The 20,534-nt window shown below is 33.0% G+C and overlaps 2 protein-coding genes and 1 long non-coding RNA gene across 7 annotated transcripts; all 3 read right to left on the bottom strand.

Moving 5' to 3' along the window:
* Nucleotides 1-2,803: 2,803 nt before the first annotated feature.
* LOC111897367 (uncharacterized) lies at nt 2,804-7,223 on the bottom strand. 5 transcript variants are annotated; one of them, XR_002852238.3, is made up of 10 exons: nt 6,972-7,223; nt 5,937-5,985; nt 5,656-5,784; nt 4,527-4,581; nt 3,937-4,350; nt 3,705-3,825; nt 3,592-3,637; nt 3,377-3,525; nt 3,133-3,268; nt 2,804-3,050 (listed from the first exon to the last, which is right to left on the bottom strand). It is a non-coding gene; the product is annotated as an uncharacterized LOC111897367 (long non-coding RNA). The 5 variants fall into 5 exon arrangements; XR_002852239.3 differs by having other exon boundaries at nt 6,952-7,223; XR_008230303.1 differs by having other exon boundaries at nt 3,937-4,074; nt 4,240-4,350; nt 5,937-7,223.
* A 1,837-nt stretch (nt 7,224-9,060) lies between these two features.
* Nucleotides 9,061-9,731, bottom strand: LOC111897365 (stigma-specific STIG1-like protein 3). The gene has a single exon (XM_023893320.3). It carries the CDS (start codon nt 9,666-9,668, stop codon nt 9,228-9,230), a length of 441 nt encoding a protein of 146 aa, XP_023749088.1. The 5' UTR covers nt 9,669-9,731; the 3' UTR covers nt 9,061-9,227.
* Nucleotides 9,732-11,350: 1,619 nt separating this feature from the next.
* LOC111897366 (heavy metal-associated isoprenylated plant protein 43) lies at nt 11,351-12,422 on the bottom strand. Its single transcript, XM_023893321.3, has 2 exons — nt 12,298-12,422; nt 11,351-11,703 (listed from the first exon to the last, which is right to left on the bottom strand). The coding sequence occupies exons 1-2, from the start codon at nt 12,380-12,382 to the stop codon at nt 11,420-11,422; spliced, it is 369 nt and encodes a 122-aa protein (XP_023749089.1). The 5' UTR covers nt 12,383-12,422; the 3' UTR covers nt 11,351-11,419.
* Between the last annotated feature and the right edge of the window lie 8,112 nt (nt 12,423-20,534).

Below are 20,534 nucleotides of genomic sequence, written 5' to 3' on the forward strand. Positions count from 1 at the left end.
AGTTACATTATAATTAAAATTGAATTAATTCTAAAAAATTCAGATTTTTAAAATTAGTAGAATTAATTATCCCTTAAAATCCGAAATTTTCCTTTTTTAAATATAATTTAACTGACCAAAATACTTTTATACTGAAGTTTTAGTGATTATATGGTACATGTTATCTCATTGTAGTATCATAGACCCTCAAATTATGACCATTCATTATATACATCTATTGGTCCAGAATTGTCCTTATAACCACATAATAGATATCATCCACATTATAACCTAGACCTATATATATATATATATATATATATATATATATATATATATATATATATATATATATATATATATATATATATATATATATATATATATATATAGTAGATGTGTGCCCACGCAAAACAACGACGATAAATAAATCTTTTGGTGAATAGTTTTGTTACGGAGAAATAATTATTTGATTTTATTATTAGCTATTATGTAAAAAAACTAATTTTAAAGAAAAATATTTACGTTTAGACCTTATATTTATACCACATATTTATGCATTTAATGTAAATTAGTTAATACCGATGTCTAGTTTGAAAAATTTAAATTAATCTATATACATGAATTTAATATTTAAAAATTATTATGTTGCTCTAAATTAAATTTCTTAATAACTTTTCTTAATTCAAGCTTTCAAAATTTTGGCAAGTATTAACTATATTTATGTATAATTGATTTGTATAAAAAACTTTAGAACTTATTTATATATATATATATATATATATATATATATATATATATATATATATATATATATATATATATATATATATATATATACCCTGAACTTATTAATTGTTTACGTATTTATTTATATCTTTCTAAATAAAAACTTTACAAAATATATTATTACAATATTATAGTAAATTAATTAATTGCATACTATTAATTCGAATATGTGTTATTTTATCCAAACGACAGTCGTTAAATAAAAAAAACTAAAATTTTAAGAGAACAACAAAATAAATTTATATTATTTAATATCAACTTAATATATAAACACAATATTATAATGACCGATTATTATATTCATAATATACTTATTATTTTTATAAACTATAATTGAACAATATTAAAATAAAAAGGCTAAAACTGAACTATGAAAGTTTTACATCATTTTGGTATAAATAAATAGTATAACATCAAATTCAGTTATATATTATTTATTTACACCATTTTGGTGTGGCAAAATAGTATGAGATTGGGGATAAACCTACACAAAAATGATGTAAGATATAAGTTTTGTTGCTAGGTTGGAGATGCCTTTAGTCGTCTGAGATTAATGTTGGAAACTGAAATCAATTAATCTATTAAAATATTAAAATGCCGCAAACCTTCATGAATATTTATTAATGTTATATAATATTTTAGTTAATTATTAAATTTGTATTTTGTAAAACATTATTTTCTAGGAAAATGAGTTAGACTTCAGACTTTTTTTTTATAGTTTATCGAATATTATTCCAACATTTTAATGTTACAACACATGAAGTCTACTATCAAAATTTCTATAAAATGGTAATTCGGGGGTTTTGTAGCTTTCCATTAGGGGTTAGTATCCATATCGGGACCCATACCTGGTTAGGAACCAGACCGGAACATGTACTTGGCCTGACACTTGACACTAGATGAGGGTTGGTTTTATACTATTGGATCGGTTTTTAGTACATAAAATCACATTCAACCACTTGTGGTTTCTTTACAGGTTCAATATAGCGATTCCTGGTTTGGACTGGTTACTAGTTTTATGTGTATTTTAGTAATGTTTTTAGATTTTCAATTAGTTATAATTCCCTAAATTGGAGATATCAGAGTTGAAAGTTTTTCAGCTTTTTAGATTTTATGTGCAATCTGTGTGTTTTAAAAATTACATAACTCATTCGTTTGAAATGAGATTGACATTAGATCTTTTCCGACATGTAACTTAGAGTTTGTGCTTCTAGGCTATAAATTTATCGTTTATGATTCATACTTAATGAGTTACAATCCTCCGAAGTCAGAATATCGAAGCTGAAAGTTTTTTTTTCTTCAGATTTTTAGCTCTAATGTGTTATCTATGAAATTTTAAAAATTGCATAAATAATTCAGTTGAATTCGGATTGACATATGATCTTTTTAAGCATATATTTTCAAGTTTGTACTTTATCCAAGGGTATAAACTCATCAATTTTTGTTACATATTCAATAAGTTACATTCCCCCGATGTCGGGATATATATCAATGTTAAAAGTTTTTCAATTTTTATATTTTCTCCTTACATATTTCTTTAAAGCCTAGTAATAATATTCGTCCTTAAAAATTTACCTTTATACTAGAAACACGGGTTTTAGAGACAGACGAGTCCGTCGCTATTCTGTCGCTAAATGTTGTTTGCGATGGATCAGCAACAGATTCACTCCATAGGTAATTAAAAGGTGGCTAATGACTCAGCGGGGGTTTTAGCGACGGGTCGGTTTTTCCTTGCGACCAACTTAGCGACATAATATCCGTCACCAAATGTCACTCAATACATTTACCCAAGACATTAGCGACAAATTTTGTTAAAGACATTCCGTCGCTGTTCTGTCGCAATTTCCCTGATCAGTTTTTTATTTTATTTTATATTATTTTATTTTTTTTATCCGTAGCTATTCCCTTGCAAAGTTCATATACTAAAAAAAATTCCGTTGCTGATCTGTCGCAAACTTTAGACATGATTTTTTTTCCATAGCTAATCCCTCACAAAATTCATGGATTATTATTATTTTGTCACTAATCCGTCACGAACTTGTAATATCTTTTTTTTTTATTATGATTCTAAAAGAAAAAAAAAATACTACAATCATCAAATTATTATACTAAAAAAACATCAAATAATGATACAACCAAACATTATAATACAAAAACTATCAAAGTTACCAAAGTATCATGTTTCATATCATACTTAAGCTTCATATAACTCAACCCATGAACATATAGTTGTATACCCTTGCTTACATACGTGCTCTAGAACCCATATTTATAGGTGCACTCTGCAAAAGAACACCAATATATAGCTTATGTCCCATTAAGTCCATTAAATAAAAAAGATTGAGGATAAAAAAGTAAACTCACCAATAAGACACCATTCATGGCTCTTTCTTCCAAGAATCTTGATGGTTTATAAAAGTTGCCATATTTTTCAGACCATTTTTTCAGACTTGTATATATGTGTTTACTCCCAACATCTGCCCAAAAAACAATGCCACCACTGCAACACATTGTGAAATACATTAAGTAAATGCAAAATACATTTTTGTTTATCTAAAATTGTTTATTCTTGCAAACTATATTGTTAATTTTCAATTATAAAACATACCGATATGAAGGAAAACTCATCCCAAGAACATATGCAATGTCAAGATCGGATGCTTTAACAACAATTTTTTCCTCTAAAACACGACATGCTTCATTCACCACAGGGAACATCACTATCTCTACTATTTCTTCATCAGTCATGGCTACAGTCTACACAGATAAAACACAAAATGACAAAATTGCCCTTAGTATGTTCCAAGGGTACAAATGGGTTACCTTTCCTTGTGGCATAAGATTGGCTACCCTTTTCCATTGTTTTTACCTGAAAAAGCCATGTCATTTAAACACATGATTGAAAGACAACACAAAAATGAAAATTACTAAATTACCATTTTGCCTTTTTTAGTAGGAAGGGCAACTACAGGAGAGATGAAAGTGCGATCAGGAAAAGCAGTGGCGAATTCTTTTGACACAACAACTGCTAAATCATATCATATCAAGTCTTCAAGCCTAGAAACGATCACCGGTTTGGAAAATTACCATTTTGCCATTTTCTAAACTATTTGAATTTATGATTAAGAATACAAAAACATTCTAGGGGCTAATATAGTAATATTTCACCTTTGTAACAAGCCATTGGGACACTTGTATCCAAAGGAAAAGCAGTGGCGAATTCTTTTGTCATTAAAAAAAAACTTGAGTTTCTTGGAAATGGTGAGAGTTGAAGCTTTGCCATTTTTAGGCCCTTCCAAGTTGTTCCTGTTGGTCAAAGAGAACATTCTTGCATCAAATTTTGGTGAGTCGGAATGACATTCAGACAATGAACCATTAACCTTGGGGGCTTCAATTCCTGAACTTTTCACACAAACATATGTAGTGAAGGAATGGCGGATTCCATTCTCAAGTTGTGGGAATGACGAATACCATGGTTGGAATTCTGAAGTGTTGATAGATGGTATGAAAGTGTCGCAATCAATGTATGTTTCAATTTCAGTTATATGGATTGCATCACGTCCAGGAGCATTCAGTGACTCCCTGCAATTATAAATATTGTAATCAACTACAAATTAGATACAAAGGAGCCAAAAAAAATAGGAGCTTTTTTTTTTTTTTTTTTTTTTTTTTTTTTTTTTACTTTTTCCACATCAGTTTTCCTACAATTTTTATTTTACAAAAAACTTTTATCAAAGTCTGGAGGCAAAAACACTTACAATCATGAGCCTAATCGATTCTTTGTTGATTAAAGGCAGGAAACTTGAGCATTCACTGTTTAAAGGAAAGGAAATCGGTGTGTTAGATTAAGTATGCAAGGTCTTACATTGTTAGAAGAATTTCTACCCATTTAACTTGGGAAATTCATATTGGATAGTGGAATTGCAATGGCTTGAAACTGTGGGTACTACACATATTAATTGGAAGACATAAGTGATGAAATTTCTAATATAAAATTATCATTATTATTAAGTGATTTACATGTCAAAAACCCATACCCAAAGTCAAATACAAATTTCACACATCAAGGGCTCAAGGACACCTTAAAGTTCAAATTTAGGTACCCATCTAATTATTTAACAATTCTTTTATAAATAATAATAATCTACTCAATTATTAATAATTCGCATTATCAACTTGTAATTTATTTTCCCATATACTTATTAAATTATCTTCATAATTTATAAATACTAGAAAAGTAAGAAATCTTCTAACTGTGTCCATTCATTGATTTAAAGTGGGGAAGATGTTGTTCAACTCCAGCTGGAAAGGTGAGAGCTTTACTTATCCCAGTTTTGAAGATTTTTTTTCTTATTTCTAAGCTCAAAAACATACATGACTCAGTATTCTCATATAACTATAATGCTTAATGTCATATCATACGATCCTTTTTTTTAAAGAACTAAAGAAGCCATTGATGATAAATGAATGTGTATAATTATATTGCGACATGACAATTGACAAATTCATATATGGTGAGGATTGACAAATTCATATATGACATCTGCTCTGTGTTGTATATATGGAGGCAACACTAATTTAACAATCCATTATGGACTAAACACCAAACATAGTAAAACTTAGAAAGCACAGGTTCCATTTTGTAATTCAATTTAAAACTAAGTTACATATGCCAGAAAACCAAAATGAAAAACAATGAGGAAACAAGAAATGAGGATTAGAAATGTTCCTTTCATTCAATAGACATTGGAAAAAGAAGTCGACCCCTAAAGTTAAGAAAAGTCAAGAGATTGACTCATAGGAAGCCATTAGAAGTTAGAGGAATAACATATGCTAAATCTATAAAAGTTGTTAAAAAAGATGATACATTTGCTTAGAAAGATTCACCTGTTGAAGATGGCAAGATAGAAGTGAATCTTGTTAACAATGGAAGCCAGTTGCCTAAAACAAAAGTGAAAAAGAAGCTGACCCCAAAGTCAAGAAAAGTCCACAAAAACCAACTACAATGAGTAAAACCTGCAAAAAAAAAAAAAAAAAAACCTTAAACACAAGCCAAATCTAATGGCACATTGGAAACAAAGCCAAAACCCAACACAAGTATGACAATATGACAAAGGCAAAAGTGATTCAAGTTAGAAAATGGTTATGCGAAAGAACATGACACTTACAGACGTCTCAGGTGTGAGTATTCCTTCCAAAGATAGCCTTTTGAGATCACTTCAAGAAAAAAACTGATAATTAGTGTAATGTCTATAGAAAAGAATCACAATATAAAAGCATATGATAAAGCTAAAACCGATAATTAGTTTAGTCTAGAGAAACCCATAAATAAAATTATAATAAATTACAAGTAATTAGTACTTTGGTGAATATCATCAATCAACTAAGCATGAAAAAAGGAAATAAAAACCAAAATCATACATAAAGAACTCCTTATGTGTGATGGTTGAAATATAACTAATCAGGTATAGCTTTTTTTGCTTCACCAAAAAATTAAACGGAAAATCAAAAGAAAGTCACTAATAGAGGAGTTGTCAGCAGTTGCTTTTAAGTGTAGCACTCAAGAGCAGAAATCTAATCTGGGATGGAAATCCTCAAAGGCTGCAAAAAAGACGACTAATCTTTTAAAACAAGTGATTGTCTAGGAGCAGAAACTCTTATAAAGTCGATTAAAAAGTCAAGAATTACTCAAGAAGCCATGATGTAGACATTTCAACATTTTTATCTTGTTTTTCATGTGGTGTTAACTTATAAGTTTTCTACTGATGGCGTACTCCAAATTTAATGCAGATTAAAAAGTCGATTACTGTGGGTGTAGTTGGCTTGCCTAATGTAGGCAATAGCAGTCTAATTAATAGCTTGAAAAGATGTCATGTTGCCAATGTTAAGGCTACACCAGGTGTAACAAGAACAATTCAAGAAGTTCAATTAGACAAGAATATCAAATTGTTGGATTGTCCTGGTGTTGCGATGATTAAATATGGGGAGAATGATGCTGCTGTAGCTCTTCGGAATTGCATGAAAATTGAGAAACTAGATGAATCAAGCCCTAACTCACGTTCTAATTCTAAGTGTCTATTCTTATATAGATGCAATCGATGGTAGCCCTGACACAATAACCAAAAAGTTTCAAGGTAAATTAAACCCTAACGAAGTATATTGTGAAATTGAACAAGAACTAACCTAAGAGGGATGAGATTTACCTGAACCGGAAGGTAAATTAAACCCTAACGAAGGTAAATTAAGAATACTTTCAGATTTAAAGATGTGGAGGTTGCCAGAATCGGATGAGTAGTGTCGTCTTCTATTTGAACAGAGATGATGAGATAAAGCAGAACCGAAACAGAGATGAAGGGAACTTACTCCAGAGTCAAGAGTGATAAAGATGGAGGGAAGGAAAGTTACATCACCTTCGCGAAGATGGAACTGGGTTGTGCCAATTTCAGCGCGAGAGATTGGCGATAGAAAAAACAAAACGCGCGTATCCCAAGTAGGGGTGTTCAAAATCGGATATCCGAAAATTCGGATAGTTGATTTTTGATATCCGAATCCGTATCCGAAAATTCGGATATCCGAAATTTCGGATACGGATTCGGATATTAAACCGGATATCCGAATTTCATTAGTTTTAAACCACATCCGAACATCCGATCCGTAAAATCACCACAACTCTTAAAATTAATAATAGCAACTATGTTAAATCTTGCGATATAGATGGATATCGATAGCAACAAATAAATATATGTAGCATTTACTAAATAGTTTTTGATTATAAGCCAACGAACCAGGATTATAACAAACAAATATATAACGATTGTAAAAGGAAAGGTTTGCAATAAAAGTTTGGAAAGAATGGTCACGAAAAAGTTAAAAATGGTGGGGAACATTAGTCCATTAAGCATGTCAATGTTTCTAATTTCTCATTTTAAAATATTAAAAAATAAAGAAAAAATATTTTTTTCGGATATCGGATATCCGAAATATCCGAAACTTTATAAATTCACTATCCGTATCCGAATCCGAAAAACCGGATATCCGAAATTCGGATATCCGAAAATCCGGATATCCGAAATTTCGGATCGGATTTTCGGATCGGATATTTCGGATGTGGATATTTTTGAACACCCCTAATCCCAAGTATCGTTTCCGTCGGCATTCTCTCGCTAAACGGGTACCAGATGGCATAATTTTTTATCCCTCGTTGAACTGTAGCTAAGCGCCTTCATTTTTCGAGTGATCAGCGAGGAATAGTGGTGCATTGTTAAATCCGTGTGAGATCCGTAGCTGATCCCTCGGTAAATCCTCACTAATAATCCATATGTTAAATAAATAAAATAATTATGAAAAACATGGTATATCTGTCGTATTTCCCTAGCTATAAGTCTAAATTTTTGCTAGAGAATAAATCCGTAGCAAAATCCGTAGCTGAAACTCAAGTTTCTAGTAGTGTTAGCATAAAAAAACAATTTTTTGCTAATGCTTCAACGACTCATATCATGCGCAACGAATGATGTATTGGTCCAGTTGTTTCAAGAATCAGAAAATCGACGCAGACATCGGTATGTTTCAATAAGTCCGGTCCAAATCCACATAATCCTCTCAACCCGGTCTGGTTTTAGAACTAGTTTTGGCCCGATTCGATCCAAATTAAATGGTGCGCCTACTTTCCAAAGATAGATGATCATATTTTCAAATGACAAAGTGGGTGTTTAGCAATATTAGAATATTTTATATTAATCTTTTTAGAATATTTTTGTATTATAACTTCTAACCAATTTATATGATTATCTTATGAAGTTTTAGGGTTCGTCTTGGTTCATCCTCCAAAAATAGCAACCCTTCCTACATTTTTTTAAATGGAAAACCAATTAAGTTGAAGCATACTCGCAATATTTCAACGAAGCACTCCGAGTTCTAACTGCAAACCCAACCCCCATAGGGATTTTCGGGAAAAAATTCCCCACATGTGGCACCACAAGAGGTAGTTTAAGATAATCGAACTACCTACCTCACCTCAGGCCCCACATGTTATTCAGTCGCTTAGTTACATATATTAGGGACCTTAATCACCGATAATGGGTACAACGTGTTTGCTAAATATATGAATTCTGTTTAGTTTGGTGCATGCAAAAGCAAACTTGAACTCCATCGGAATTCATGTCAATATATAGCAGTGTTCACGAAAACTTTGATAGGTTTAAATATTTGGTTAACGTTAACAAATTTTGGCGAAGTTAATTACCTTAATTAAAAAACAACACTAAATTTAGATAATAAATGCGTTAATTAATGAGTAACCTCAATTAATACTTGCGTAACCAGGCTGAGCTTGGTTATTATTGACAGCAAATGCCTATGAATAATTAGTTAAAGTATGATCAATCGAGTACGTACTGCATGTAGAACCTCTCAAACACATGATCGGTTACATACGATTGAGATTAAATAATGCATTTTGATTAGGCGTAATTGCAAAGCCCGTATATGCAATAACCACCAGGCATACACTTGTTGCCACACGACCCACAATGCCGCTTGTCATAAGCCAAATTCACACACTGCCCTCCGCAACACGAACTCGTAAATTTGCACTTGTTCTTGCATGCTCCACAGTTATGCTTATCCTCGCTCAAATCCATACACTTGTTGTTGCAGCAAGTCGAGTTTTTGCCTTCTAAGATGTAGCAAATCTCGTCGTCTTTGTTGCAGTGGTCTGCAGCTCGAGGGTTCTTGGTTTCGGCTAGAAAACGACTTAACCTTTTTGGAAACGGTTTCACGTATGGTGTTTCAGTGACCATTGTTTCTTCCTCATTGTTCCCGGTGAAGGTGATGGTATAGTTGACCGCGATGACTGTGGCCATTGCTATGGCGATGATGAAGACTACTTTCATGATCTTCATTGTTGAGAGATGAAAGAGAAGAGAAATATCGATCAGATTCAAGTATTTGAAGTTGTGTTGTTGTTAAGAGATTGAAGGGTGCAGGTGAGGTGGGTCTCTCGGTTTTGGAGGTTAATTATATAGGGTCGCCGGAAACGGTTTGGGGTTGACCGCGGGGATCCAGCCATCCAGGTGAAGGGCATGTGGTGGGGTAACCAAGTATTGTGAGTTCTAAGGTTTACTATTTGAAAAAAGTTAATTAATTATGCATGAAAACTGAAAGTGCAAGTTAATTGTCGTTCAAGGACGACTTTCAGTATAACTAATTATTTTAAGAGCAAAAACCTAGTGTCTATAAACCCTATTTAAGGAAGCATGCACATACAAGTTAATTATTTGTTAAGGAAGCGTCTTTTGTGAATTAATTAACTTAACCAATTTAACGAACACCTACGTTATGTAGTTGAAGACTTGAAGTCGTCAAGTCGGTCATTAAAACTTGAAGAAAAGCGCAGTCAAATTCAGAACTTGCTCTTCATTCATGACTTGTACCATAATCATGTTATTTTTTTATTAATGGTAAAAGGAATATAATATTTTGTCGATCATGGAATCACCACAAAACAAACCAACTAGGAGAAATCGGCAATCGGGTAACAAATGTTAGGTTTTTTGGGTCGTGTGGATGGTTGTCCAAGCTACACGATTCATGGGCCAGGCCCAATACATATATTAGACGAAATAACCTTTAGAATATATTTTTGATAAAATATATTTGTGACAAAGATACTAAAATATATTTGTAAAACATGGCAGTTAAAATGGGTATTTTAGGACATAAAATGGGTATTTTAGGCTGTCTTAGTTGTGCTAGCTGAAAATCTTGCTTATAATGGTATGACCATACACTAAAGAGATGTTTGACAAAACTAGTAAGGAGCTGGAAGCTAGAAATTGTAATTTTGATTTATACAGAAGTATTTGGTAAAAGTAATTGTTAGTTTTTTAATGTGTAAAATTAATTAAAAACTAAAATCTAAAAGCTCATAAAAGTTACATGAAATAACTTTTGGGTTTTAAGCTTTTTGTTTAAAATAAAAACTAAAATCTTCTACTGTCAATCGTAGATTTTTTTTTTCAAATTTTTTCTTAAAATATAAAAGTTAAAAGCTCTCAAAAACTTTCAAAAACTCCGTGTAAAACACTTCCTAAATTGCAATAAACTCATAAAATATGTTAGGTGATGGGCGTTAAACATAATCTAAATTGCAATGAATAATATTTTGTTTGAATAATTTAAAATATCTGAATTATTAAATGACATCATATTTATTGGAAGTTGTTTGGTTTGGTCTTTGTATTATTAGATTCCTTTGCCAAAAAATCTCACTATATATGTTATCCTTGTCGAGTTAGGTTTTATAAATACCCATATATATCTTATCATAGTTGACCTCAAGTACTTATGTGGACACAACGACTATGAGAGGAAAAGTTACCTTTTGGACTTGTCTCTTGAATAAGAATTCAAAACACACTTGACAAATGGATCGATTATATGCCTTTCCTCAAACTCTCATAACACATATATGTACAGATTCTTGATTTTTTTTGTTAGCATATTCTTCATCTTGATCAAAAGCGTATACACCATTACAGATCATAAATGTCACAATAAGAATAAGTGAATAACTATACTTACATCACACAATAATATCTGCTTCATTTCATCTTACGGAAACATTAATAGTATTCATGAGAAGTTGAGATGTTTACATAATGGTACAAGTGGTACATGGTTCTGGAGGCATATGAACCACAGCCCATGGTTGACAAACAACACAGGTGTTATTAAATGAACAGATATGAAAATTTTGATCAGGATTTTTCTCTGGTGGTTTCTTTTCGTCGTCCTGCTTTGGAGGTGGAGGTCCAATTGTCACCACTTCTACCCATTTTATGGCCTTCCTTGCTTGTAAAATTATCTCATAAGGATCGGCATCTCCTGTTACAGTTAATGTTCCTTTGGCTCCATCTATTTCAATCTTATCTACACCTTCAATCAATTAACATACCACATAGAATCAAACTGTTGGATGAAACTCGATTTCATAGATTCTTAATCATACATCTATCAACTTAATTTCCTCATTTTCTTAATTATCGGATTTATCTAATTAAATCTACCATGTTCAAATACTTAAAAGGAGATGAACATTTGTATGCGAAGGAAAGCACGTTCCAGCATGCAGGTTCCAGTTATTTTGAAGAAAAAAATGACTTATTGGAAAAGTAAATCAAATATCCAAATGAAATTATAAGTAAGCTACAGCTTGTAAAAAATTTGTTGTTTCTACCACCATATTTGATTTTATTTACAGAGAAACTTTTCATTCTCCTCAAAATATAGTAAGTTTATTTTCTGAAAAAGTAAACACGCTCAAATCAAAGGAATCAAGCACAATCCTCGTAGTTAATCAAAATCCATGTTTTATGTCACTTGGAAATAGCCATACATTATTGTTAAAATAATATACAGAGTAAATTTATTTTGGTCAAATATCTCTAATAATTATACTAGAAAAAGCTAAATATAATGATATTAAAAACCAATTACTCTTAATTTCGAAATGGCTAAGAGTGAAATTACCTTGAAGGCTAGAAACTGATTTCAAAAGCTTCTTCTTGCATTTCTCGCATGATAATAATACCTTCAATACCGTCCTTTGCACCATTTGCCCTTCAAAAAAACATACACACACTCTTGTATGTATATATATATATATATATATATATATATATATATATATATATATATATATATATATATATATATATATATATATATATAGAGAGAGAGAGAGAGAGAGAGAGAGAGAGAGAGAGAGAGAGAGAGAGAGAGAGAGAGAGAGAGAGAATCATTTGAGATTGAAAATAGGTTTGAGTAGAATGAATATAGGGGCTTATTTGTGCATTGCTACAAAACCAATCTATTGTAGAAGGGCGGTTTAGTTATGGTGCCCGGAGTGGTACCGGCAATGTCTGATATTTTGTACACGTGCAAAAAATTTTGATTTTTTTCTACTATCTTTCCATTATTTAAATTTTATGTACCATTCTTACTATGAAATTCTACCTCTACCCCTGCTAGTGTATTGACGTGAAGGGAATAAATAATATCCATATGTAAATTAAAAATTAAGTATATTTATATATGATATTACGTACTAAGGTCAACACCATATTCTTCTCTATCAACTCCCCCATCACCACCACCACCGCCAACATCACCGTCGTCATCGCCAAACCCACCAACTTTGCCACCACCTCAATAAGACAATAACCACCTTCGATATCACCGCCGACACAACCACTATGTGACACCACCTTCGCATCAGCCACTAACTAGTACCACCTCTACCACCATCAACTAGGATCCACTAAAATTTGTTTTAAAATCATATTCTTGATTTTTTTTTTACCAGTAATTATGACGCTAAGCAAGAGCTTAATTTGCTCTTGATGATCGGCAAAAATATTTGAGAAAAATCAGGAATATGTTTTGGAAAAAATTCTCAACTTTTCATGAATTTTTAAGTTATATATATATATATATATATATATATATATATATATATATATATATATATATATATATATATATATATATATATATATATATATATATATATATATATATATATATATATAGTAAATTAGGTAGTCTTAATTATTTTGTTGAATATTGATCATAGAATAAGCATGCCGCAAGGGGCGCAATTGGGTTGTTCACCATTCGCTCTCAATATCTATAATATATATATATATATATATATATATATATATATATATATATATATATATATATATATATATATATATATATATATATATATATATATATATATATATATATATATATATATATATATAGTAAATTAGGTAGTCTTAATTATTTTGTTGAATATTGATCATAGAATAAGCATGCCGCAAGGGGCGCAATTGGGTTGTTCACCATTCGCTCTCAATATCTATAAACCCAACTTCATTAATATGTCATCTTGTCTAATTAGCAGAATCACATTTAATTATTTATCACAATATTTTTTAATCATTTTTCTAGTTATATGTTAAATAAATATTGTCCGGCAATGCATAAATGTGTATATTAAGTGTAAGATTCTTGAATTATTAAAGGAGTTCTTAATTACTTAGAGTACTCTTTTCAAATCAACATTCTTAACAATCGAGAAAAATAGGTCAAACTCTTTGAATACAATCGCGAACACGACTGTAAAAAGACATATCTTTTAGTATTCTAAGATGTTGAATACAATTGAAGTTATTTGACTCAAAGTTACACAAAGAATACTTTTTGTATCTTCAATTGGCGTCACACGTAAGAAAGCAAAACCAATGTTTTAAAAACCGGTTTGAACCGGCCGGTCGAACCGGTTGGACCGGGAACCGAGAGAGGGAACGGTTCAACTATCACCGGTTTTATATTGATTTCTGAACCGGATTGAACCGGCCCGTTTTAGAAAAAAACCGGTTGAACCGGTTAAACAGAATAAAAACACATGAAAAAGAATCATTTACATAATGAAGTTTGGTGATTTTTTTCAATTCTATTTAGTTTACTCTAAATAAAAACATATGGTAAATGTTATAAATTCTTTTGATGTGTTTGTATTCATCAAAAACTATATTTCGTTTTGGTATTATACTTTATTTTCTGTTTGACGTATATGGATTGATGTAAAACACTAAAACTTATGGTTATGTGTTATTTTAATATATTTGGATTCATCTACAATTTATTTTTATATGTATTTTTAATGTTTGAACTTGTAAACATCAAATTCATAATTTATATATGTATGTATGTGTAGGAAAATAGGAAAAAAACGTGAAGAATATAGAAACCGGTTCAACCGGCGGTCGAACCGGGAATCGATCACCATACCGGTTCAACTAAAAAACCAGTTTTTAAAACATTGAGCAAAACAATATTAGTAAAAATAAACATCATTTAATGCTGTCATAACAAATTTTTTCCATTGAGTATACTTGTGTCACACCCCAAAACCTAAGAATGGCGGAATACGTTTTGGGGTGGAGGACGTCATGTCAAGTGTCACAACATACGCAGTATAGTAAACAAAATACAATAACCATTGCATTAATAGTAATAATTTTACATAGGTTACATTACATATAAACATCAAAGTAAATACAGAACATTGTATAGATGCAGCTTGGTTCTAGGCTGACTTCGCACAAGCTCCCGTGATGTACCTGTCTATCGATGACCTGAGAATACAAGTTATTTTGAAAGCGAGTATCAGCGTTTTTATAATGCTGGTGAGTTCATAAGTATTTAGTGTCATTTGTATAAATACACATTTTTATTCGAAATAACTTTATGAAAGATAGTAGTTTAGAATCTACGGTGTATTAGTGTTCTTTCCAGAAAATCCTATATTTACTAAATAAAAGCAGTCTTCTACCAAGACTCGACAGATTTATGTTTTAAGGAGTAATTTCCCCAAAATACTATCATTACCAAAATATAGTTTTGACTTTAAAGGAATTGTGAGGAAATCACAAGTAAAAATACTAGGGGAAAATAACATATACATCAGCAGTAATACTGCTGACTAAAGCAAATGAAAACATAGACTCCAGGAGAGTATCGAATGAATGATATGCCTGGCTCAGTCTAACACAAGGAAGCACAGACTCCAGACATTATCGAATGAACGATACAACTATCAAAGTCTAAAAAAGGAAATACAGACTCCAGACAATATTGAATGAACGATACAACTAGCAAAGTCTAAAATAAGGAAATACAGACTCCAGACAGTATCGAATGAACGATACAGCTAGTAAATTCTAAAACAAGGAAATACAGACTCCAGACAGTATCGAATGAACGATATAGCTAGCAAAGTCTAAAACAAGGAAATACAGACTCCAGACAGTATCGAATGAACGATACAGCTAGCAAAGTCTAAAACAAGGGGTGAATGTGAACTAGTATGTAACCGTGCTGATCGATGATAAAGTATCTGATGACCCTCCAGATCACGCGTAGAGTTAGTGACATTATGTCACCCATGGGCCTCACCGGCGCGGACTGTAGCTAGCAGTCAGGGTGCGGGAGTTTCAGTCCCGTATAGATCTATACACATGAGGTTCGCTCTCCCTCCAGGAGACTCTGGTTACACAGCGAAGACACGATGAAGCGCCGTAGAGGGAAATAGGGTGTCACATTCTAAAGTATTATAATAATAGTATAGACTTGCAAATGAACTGACTCCTGAGTAAATCTTCATACTAGAGAGCGATAGAGAGATAGAATCTCCTAACTATTCCTATAATAGTTACTAGGGTTCTAGAAACATGAATAATGGAAGGATGCATGTACTACTCAAGGCGATGAATTGGCTAAGAGAGATTTTATGTCCATATTTGTATACATGATTTATAACTAATATTTAAACGACATTCGGACGGATAACCGATACCCCGATGCCACATCCAAACAAGGAAAAGAAATTAAAGCGAGTTAGCCTTCCTAAGTCCTTTAAACATTACTTATATAACTATACCTATACGGGCATGCATTTAACAAAGTAACAGCATAACAGAAACTTTGTAAAACTTTTGGAAACAAACATTATAAATAAGTATTTATGACTTGATGTCAGTTTATAAAACAAGCTTTGAAAACCTTTGGTAAATCTTTCATAAGCAAGCTTTGAAAAATGATTTGATAAAATAGTTTAAGTGAAGAAAACCTTTGTTCGAAACACTGTTGTAACAGGTTTTGAAGGAACACATACAACACGAAAGATAGTTTGAGAAAGATCTAAACAAGTAACAACGTTTTGGATAACCATTTGTATTAATATACTTGGTAAAACAGATGGAAGTGTAGTAAATCCTTTTGCATGTGGGATATTAATCACATATGATTGATATGATAACTAGCATGGTTCAACTTGTATCCCCCCCCATGAAAGCATTTAAAAACGTTTAAAAGGTTAATTCGGGGGTATGAACTCACCAGTCGTGGGTGACTCGGATGGACGGACGATATAGGATGCTATATGTCAATAGAGGTCTTGAACACACACCTGGATCCTATTTAGCAAGTAATGATACATTTAAGTATCCAATTAGTCATTTAATAACTAATTAAGCAAGTAAAGACCCTCTAATGCATGAAAACACCTTGATTTAGGTGCTAGGAGTAGAGGTGGCAATGGGTCGACCTGGGTTGGGTTCGGGTTCAACCCATTTATTAATTGGGTTGGAAATTTCAACCCAACCCAACCTGTTTATTTAAATGGGTTGACATTTCCAACCCAACCCAACCTTTCAGATAAATGGGTTGTAACCGGGTTGGCCCGTTTATGTAATTCTCAAACCAACCTATTAAATAAATTGGTTAAATTTGGGTTGACCCATTTAAAATAAAAAAAAAACTAAATAAATTAACTAAGGATTACACCACTTAAATTAGTTATAGACTTAAATAAAATTTCAAAGTATGACAAAAGCACAATCACAATTCACATATACAAAGAAATTATTCAAATAACGTTAAAGATATGTAATTTCTAAGAGATTTTTTAGAGTGGCTAGTATTATCGGTGCCAAGAAAAAAGGTAGAAATTAGGATTCCATTTTTTTAAAACATAAATAATAATACAAACATTGTAATTTATAAACTAATACTTAGATTAATACATTATAATATTTTAATAATTATTAAATTTAACATAAATTAAAGTTAAATGGGTTGGTGGGTTGAAAATGGGTTGATAGTTTTTACCCAACCCAACCTATTTAATTAAATGGGTTAGACAGGTTGACCCATTTAACATAAATGGGTTGAAAATCTCAACCTAACCTACTAATTTTGGGTTGGGTTCGGGTTGGGTTGGTGGGTTGGGTCAGTTTTTGCCAGCTCTAGCTAGGAGTGTTAAGGGTTGCTTCTACAGGGAGTATAGTCTCACTTTGGAGTTTACTCCTCAAATGGTAGTGTCTAAGGGTGTTTACGGTTTTGGAACCATATCCCCCATGAGTTTATGGCCGTAAACTCATGGGAATGGTGTATTTTTGTGCTTTAAGGTTTCATACTTCACAAATAAAGGTTCTAGAGTTGATTCAAGGGATATGGAAGTGATTAGGGCTCAAAAATGGACACTTTAGGGAGTTTACGGTTTCTGAACCACTCCTTGGGGAGTTTACGGTCGTAAACACATGAGTTTACGGCGGTAAACTCATGTTTGTCCAATTTTCATGTGTTTTGGTGATTGTAGGTTAAGCATGCAAAGTTCTAGACCCAAATACAAGCCATACAAGGTGTTAAAGGCACTTAAACACCCCTTTGAAGGTGTTTACGGTTTTGCGAGATCCCCAAACCGTAAACTCATGTTTACCCTCTTAAATTCATGTTTTGGGATTCTTAGATCATTCATACAAGTCCCTAGGCCATTAGCTAAGCATTGGAAAGGTTTTGGGAGGGTTTTTGGGCATCAAACCCCTCTTTTAAGGTGTTTACGGTTTTGGGATGTTCCCAAACCGTAAGCTCTTGTTCTTGGGTTTTTTGGATGATTAAGCCACGAATTTGCAAGTTTAATAAGCTAAACAACAAGCTAGGGAGGTTAACTTACCGTTTTGAAGCTCGAAGGGGCGATTTTTGACCAAAACCCGATTTGTAGAGAGAGAAAAGTAAAGAGAGAGGAGGATCCTAAGGTGTGAAAAGGTTGGGATGAAACCCACTCAACCCTTATATAGGGTTGAGTTTACAGCCTGGGTGGGGGTCCACCCAACACCAACCGCAAACAGGGTTTTGTTTTTCACGGCTTCCGTTAAACACGGCAAATTTTAAATTATACCTCCTTATTTTTGGTTCGCTTGACGAATATTATTTAAAATTTTGCATTGGGCTTAAATCCGGACAAAATACTTTGAAATAAATGTGGCTAATTTTTGGATTGCTTAAATGCGGAGACGAAACAATTGGAAATTTCGGGTTGTCACATCATTCCCCCGTTAGAGGGAATTTCGTCCCGATATTAGAGTTTAGGCAAGGAAGTAGGCGTGAACAATCGAGTAGAGAGATGAGGGTACTTCCTATTCGGTTTGTCCTTGCGCTCCCAAGTGAGCTCCGATCTTCGCTTGGCGTTCCAGCGAACCTTCACTTAACGGGATGTTGATTTCGTTTCGTTCTCTTGATCGCTCGATTCGTGATTTCCTACAGGTTCTTCTACGCAAAGTTAGGTTCCCATTGATTTCGATCTTGACGAGTGGGATTTTGAGAGTTACGTCGGGTAAGCACTTTTTCAAATCTAAGACGTGGATCGATTTGAGTGGAATTTATGGAATTCCGAAAGTAGTCGAGGTTTGACCGAAACTGTAAAGCCCGAAAAATAGATCTACTAATGATCAAAGACGAATAACAGAAGCAAAGATGAAATAATAAGCAATATAACAAAACGAACCAAGCTTGCATACGCCTTAAAGCAATAAAACGTCAGATACAACTTGGGAAAAACACGAAGGCATCAACAACCTTAAAAGTCTGACACAACGCCCTATTTATAGCCATGACTTACAACCGCAAGGAGTTTACGGCCGTAAACACATACCAACCGTAAACTAGACAGAATTGACTTTTTACACAATCACTACCACTAATCAGTATACCTAGACCAAACCATTAGACAGGGTCTTTCAATCTCCCCCTTGGTTTGGACTAGCTCGAGCCCATTCCTTTGTTGACGATCATCACGTCCATCTGGCCCATCGCTGCATTCCACATTCTCTTGCTTAGAATTTCCGCAATCATCGTTGTGTACACCTTGGCTCCTTCCTCGTAAATATCTTCAACAACTTTAATTTGAAAGTTGCTAAGATAATGAATATCCCATTTCCTGAACTGCAGCAAGTCTCTGCGATCGTACAAACGAATACACCCATTCTTAAGTTTGATAACCGCTCCTGAAGTATTTTCATCATAGACCCAACATTCCAAAGAACTGAGAGATCTATCTTGATAGCCTTGAAGTACAGGAAACTGCTTGACTTGTTTCGTTGCTGGCCACATTACTACCTGCAACGGCTTGTCAGTAGATGGTTCCAAGACATCTGGGTGTTCAAATACAACTGACTCTGCCGTCGGCATCGTTGGAAATCCTTTCTTCACTTAATCATCCAAAAAGTGTTTAAACTGAGTAACCTGAGGAGTGTTGAAAAGATTGATAAACGGAGCTTCAGACAATTCCGTTAGATCAATTCTCGTGAACGACCTAAACGCATGAATATCCTTATACAATTCTGAATTACCACTCTTACGAATGACAATCCACATTTTGAGAGCATCATGAAATCCCCAGGCAGCCACTCCTGATCTATCTCCAAATGTATCTCGGAACCTAACAACTTCAAGATCAGTAACAGTTATTAAGGGTTCGCTCCGAAATGTATTCTGATTAATATTCCGTTTAAACAACAATTGTCCTTTCTGAACATCATCTTCTTGATTACGCCGAATAAGTTCTTGAATGTGTGGAGCCAATGGAGGTTCAACAACAACACGCTCAGCAGTACCAAAAGACTGACCAACTGGTAGGTCAACCGGAAAAACTTGTACATGAAGATTAATCCTTTGTTCTTCAACGGACGTGTGGTATTTTTCACCAAAATCAGCTTCAAGTTTCTTCTTTAACTCAAAATAACTCGAAGTCAGCAGATTAAAATGATCTTGTAAATCGGAGATCTGCTTGCTTTTCACCTTCTTATCCTTTTTAAGTCCAGCCAGTTGTCCGTGAAGATCGACATTCTCGGCACGAAGCTCTGCCACCTGAA

Source organism: Lactuca sativa, chromosome 2 (genome assembly GCF_002870075.4).
Source record: "Lactuca sativa cultivar Salinas chromosome 2, Lsat_Salinas_v11, whole genome shotgun sequence".
Taxonomy (NCBI): Eukaryota; Viridiplantae; Streptophyta; class Magnoliopsida; order Asterales; family Asteraceae; genus Lactuca; species Lactuca sativa.

What these genes read in the sequence shown, in the direction of transcription:
- LOC111897365 (XM_023893320.3), bottom strand. Translation starts at nt 9,668, where the DNA reads ATGAAGATCATGAAAGTAGTCTTCATCATCGCCATAGCAATGGCCACA.
- LOC111897366 (XM_023893321.3), bottom strand. Translation starts at nt 12,382, where the DNA reads ATGGTGCAAAGGACGGTATTGAAGGTATTATTATCATGCGAGAAATGC. An exon ending in ATCAGTTTCTAGCCTTCAAG is followed by an intron (nt 11,704 to 12,297) that starts GTAATTTCACTC and finishes AATTGATTGAAG; the next exon opens with GTGTAGATAAGATTGAAATA.